Genomic DNA, 5,148 nt, shown 5'->3' on the forward strand with positions numbered 1-5,148 from the left:
GCTCCAATTCTCCAGACGAATGATAGGCCTAGTGATTGTTTCTGTTATTGGTGCAGGAGAGTTCATTCAATAATTCGATTACATCGGTTACTGGTTTATAAAGAGTTCATTCGAAACTGTGTTTACCTTTATTTACCTTTCCTATACAAATTTCATCTACTATATATGCAAGAAAAACAGACTTGTTAGAATCTAAAATTAAGATTCTCAAAATGACTGAATAGACTGTACCACAGGTCAATGAAATAAACAACTCAAATCTCATCAAAACCATTTAAATCAAGGCCAGGTTAGTCTCTTAAAAAAGAATTTGATCACTTGTCTTGCTATTTATTTATATGTTGAAACAAAATTTACGATTAAGTTACGAATGCTTATCTAAGACCCTAAAACATGGTTACTGCCAACACAAACTGACATATTAAAAAGAGCATATCATATGGTAGCTGCACATTAGAATTTGAGGGCTGATCTACTTGTAAATTTCAGTTCACTAAGTATTCAAATCCTTAGTATTTTGGAAAAATGCATCTGAAAAGCCAAGAATAGAAACCTATCAAAAAACTTGATAGAAAGAGAGGGAAATGATCTCAAAATAAGGGTAGAATCCCACTCTCACCATTGACTGAACTCTTGGGATAGTAGATTCTCACTGAGCTTTCTACTTTATGACTGCTACTCCATATTCAACCTCCATTCTGCAAATTCATAAGCGACTTTCATATGTTCTTGCTGCAGAGAATAATTGAGTTTATAATTAAAATCAGAGTGACCAAGAAGTCGATAAGGACAACACAATAATTTTCCAGTGAAAAAAAGGATGTTTACCTTAGCATTTTACTCTCGGAGGGATCATTTTCCTCCATAATTTGGAGAAGACCTTGCCACCAAACCAGCTCAGTCGCCATTAGCTATAGTAACAGAATCACATTCCAATGCTCCCAATTCTAAGCAGATGTTAATGGACAAAAGCAGTCGTCCACCAGCATTGACAAACATGCATACAAATAGAATAAGGGCAAGAAAAAAAAATAGTCAAATAGCGAAGTCCAGCCATCACATTCTTAAACTCCCTTTCAACAAAACGGCCACCTTTTCCCCTCAATCAATACCTAAGACCAAAATCATGTAATTTTCTACCGTATGTTATCCCACCACAAAACATAAATCTAAATACCTTGATGCCAATATAAGCTGCTGTTCATTAAATGAGGCTGCAGCTGCCAACCGTAATAGAACCAGCCACACAGCAAATAGCATACCAACAAATACTACAAACACAGGCACACAAATTAAAAATTCATAAAACAAAAATATCTTTCAGGGAATCAAACATGAAATGCAAAGGTCACAAAATAGAGGTCTTAGGATCATTGCCATAAACAAAAATCATGTAAAAAACAATCACAGAACACAACTTGCAAACAGAATACCAACGCATACAACAAACGGATCACATCTTTAGGATCATCAACATGTATAACCCAATTTATCATTACTCAGAAATAAAAAGCGTCATTGCACCGTACCACCACAACAGTTAATAGCTACAAAAAGCTTTAGGTTCTAATAAGCCAATTTTGTTCTCAATAGACAATTAGAACATGACGTCGCTATGCTTTCATAGTTCCAATGCATAAAGTATGCCAAGAGAACATCCCAGCTTGAATTTTGTGGCCACAAAATTTGGCGAAGAAAAAAAGCTGCTAGCTTTCTATATACACACACACAACATCAAATTATGCATATAATCGCTTGCCAATTAAAAATTGTAGAAGAAATTTTGCTAAAATTGTAAGGAGGTGTGTATGCCTTAGTATAATAAGGAACCCGATACACTTGACCATAAAGCATAAGCTCACATCAGATTCCAGAAACGCAAACAATCCATTGACAAAACAATTGTTACATAAATGTACAAAGATATCACCCACTGCTGAAAAGATAACAACAGAACTTTGGTACTATATTCAATATTTGAATGTAATGGCAGCTTCACATGCATCCCATCTCTTTTCATTTCATTGTTAACCTTTAATTTCCTACAAACCATGAAACCATAACGAAAGCATGGATTCTTATTGATGAGCATTGAACATCAGAAGCTCACCACAATTTATCTAGCTTACCGAAGAAGTACAAACCTTCCAGATCAGTAATACACACATAGAAGAATAACTCCACAAAATTTCAAGTCAAAACAGATTCTTAAATCCTAATCAGACTCGAGTTCAAAACTTTTCAAAACTGCAACACTGCATAACACAAACACAATTTCAGCATAGAGCACTCAACTTCAGAAAATCACTACAAAGTGCCTACCCTATCAAATAGTACCAAACTTTCCAGATCAAGAGTTCACATATGGAAGAAAAAGAGTACAAAGTTTCAGAGCAAATGGAGTCCTAAATCTTGATCAAAATCGGACTCAAAAACAGCTGCACACATAACACGAATACAATTTCAGCACAATACACTCATCTTTAGAAAATCACCATAATTCATCTATGTTATCAAATAACCACCAAAATTTGCAGACCAAGAGTACCCTCAAGGAAGAATAATGGTGCAAAATTTCAAGTCAAACAAAGTTCTAAATCATAATCAAAATCGAACAACAACACAGCTTAGAAAATACACTGAGCAAAAACTAATCTTTAAATTCTAATCCTTGAGTTTACTCTCTCTTTTCTAACTCAAAAGTTTCAGACCCTGAGCTATTACCAATATGCAGAGACATACCTCAAGTCTAGAAGACTTCAATCTATTGTCTATAAGGATCCAATGATACTCCTGTACAACATGAACTCACACATGTGCTCCATCTCTTCTCTGCCATACCAAATATCTGCACACAATTATTTAAAAAGGATGAACCATCTTGCCACACCTACTAAACTCTCGAAAAATACCTTTGTTTCATCAAACACTCATCAACGACCAATTAGACAATATGTCAAATTTAATTGAACCCAAATTCACAGCAATCATAAGTACCAAATAGCCACTAAGAATTTCAACAATAAAATCCCAAAATTTTCCCAAAGTCCGATGTTTGGCAACACTGAATTCCTTTGCATGTTCAAACATGTGAACAAAGTACAATGAAGAAAGATGTATGCATTGTTCCTTGTCCAACCCATTTTGCCCGGCAAAATAATAGGGAAGCCATGTGCAGTACTTTTTAGTTTGGATAAGTTTATACTGCACATCAGAATCCTTTTATTTTAAGGATCCTCTTCATCGATGTAGAATCATGTATCAATTCAATCCAATTCAATCTTATTAGTGTTTAACATGCATCCACATCCACATCCAAGCCAAAAATTGAAACCTGGAAACGAATAATGAACCCCTCCTCTTCATCAATGTAGAATCGTTGAGCTTCTGAAGCTCATAACCTGCAAAATCACCTTCGTTCTTGTTGCCTATGACAAACCCAAATCAATTTTCATAAGTCCCTCTCTATCAGTTAGACACCGTAGTGGAAAGAAAAACCCCACCAGCTGACTACAATTCAAAGACGCCAAGACTAACTAAACTGAATTAAAAAAATTGATTTTGGGAATTATAATTTCAGAGGATCAAGATATGAGAGAGAAGCAATTTGTTTTACAAAGACATAAGAGAGGAGAGCGAAAGACAGAGATGGAGAGAGAGAGAGCAAAGACGGATTAGGGAGAAAGAGTCGGTGGCTGAGCGAAAGAACAGATAGGAAAAGAGAGAAGGTGTCCAGATCCTAGGAAGCGGTAGGTCTCGAGCGCTCTCGAAGTTTCATGAGCGAGAGAAAGGGAGGCAGGTCCAACACCGAGGCCCAGTGTTCTTCCTTAAGAACAGTTCCCTAAACAGTACTTTAAACAGTCGCACAGTGCGACGAAAAATAGTATTATGTTAAATATGTGTTGTTAATTTAGTTAGTTGTTCTAGCTTGTTCCGTTATTCTTTTTCAATGATAGTAAATTTAAGCGAGATGAAACTCATAAAACAGTATACATAATTAAATAACGCAGTACAATCCAATGACACAATCTGGACAGCGAAAAAGAGTTTGCAGCTAGCTTAACATTATTCCTGGGATGATACCAACCATGTAAGGAAAAAAAACTAATAATTAAGGAAAAGGTTTATAAGTCTACTGGTGCTCACCCATCACTGTTCTTCTTCCTCTGGATACTTAAACATGTTACTGAATGATGGATTCACTATGCTAAATCCCCCATCTATTAGAAGATTATGCCCACTTACGTACTTGGCCTCATCACTAGCCAGATAAAGAGCAGCATTTGCAACATCTTGTGCCTTTAGTGTCACACCCTTCAAATTAGCCAAGGAGTTCATTACATTTTCAAGTCCCTCATCATCAAGGCCAACAAATTGTGTAGCTAGAGGCGTCGCAAGCGCATACGGTGACACACAATTCACTCTAATCCCAAATTGGCCAAGCTCAACGGCTGCATTCTTGGTTAGACCGTTGATTGCGTGCTTTGAACATGCATATGCGTGTGATGCTGCACCACCAATGTAGGAGCTGATACTGGCTGTCGATATTATGCAGCCAGTTCGAGCCCTAATCATGGGCTGCGAAGCATGCTTTATGCCAAGGAACACACCAGTGACGTTGACACCAAGTACACGCTCAAAATCATCCTTTGTATTGTCGATAATTCGTGCCTTGTTCTCGTCAGCTATGCCTGCATTGTTGAACATGATGTCTAGTTTTCCGTATGTGGCCACTGCTTGTTCCACAGCATTTTTTATCTGGGCTTCATCTCTAACGTCGCAATGGACAAAGGTGCAATTTTCCGAACCTATGGATTCAACGACTGAATGAGCTAGCTCATCTTGGACATCGGCAATGACAACTTTGGCCCCATGATTGACAAAGGTTCTGGTTGTACATTCGCCTATGCCGCTGGCTCCTCCTGTTATCAGTGCCACCTTTCCTTCTAGCCTATATATATACAATTGCAAGCAAAAATAGTACATGACTTTGAAGATTTGAAATCACAAATTTATATGAATTACTAAATAGAAAGATCGAAGAAGTTTAATTACTAAAATGATACCTGCGAAATCAAACAAGGACTCTTAATTTGTTTCTATTAAATATATATATATATATATATATATATATATATAACTAGACAT

At 36.6% G+C, this 5,148-nt stretch overlaps 1 protein-coding gene across 1 annotated transcript; it reads right to left on the bottom strand.

Moving 5' to 3' along the window:
• Positions 1–3,995: 3,995 nt before the first annotated feature.
• On the bottom strand, positions 3,996–4,986 carry LOC101295443 (momilactone A synthase-like). Its single transcript, XM_004305592.1, has one exon. It carries the CDS (start codon positions 4,984–4,986, stop codon positions 4,150–4,152), a length of 837 nt encoding a protein of 278 aa, XP_004305640.1. The 3' UTR covers positions 3,996–4,149.
• Positions 4,987–5,148: the final 162 nt, after the last annotated feature.

This window comes from Fragaria vesca, linkage group LG6, assembly GCF_000184155.1.
Source record: "Fragaria vesca subsp. vesca linkage group LG6, FraVesHawaii_1.0, whole genome shotgun sequence".
Taxonomy (NCBI): domain Eukaryota; kingdom Viridiplantae; phylum Streptophyta; class Magnoliopsida; order Rosales; family Rosaceae; genus Fragaria; species Fragaria vesca.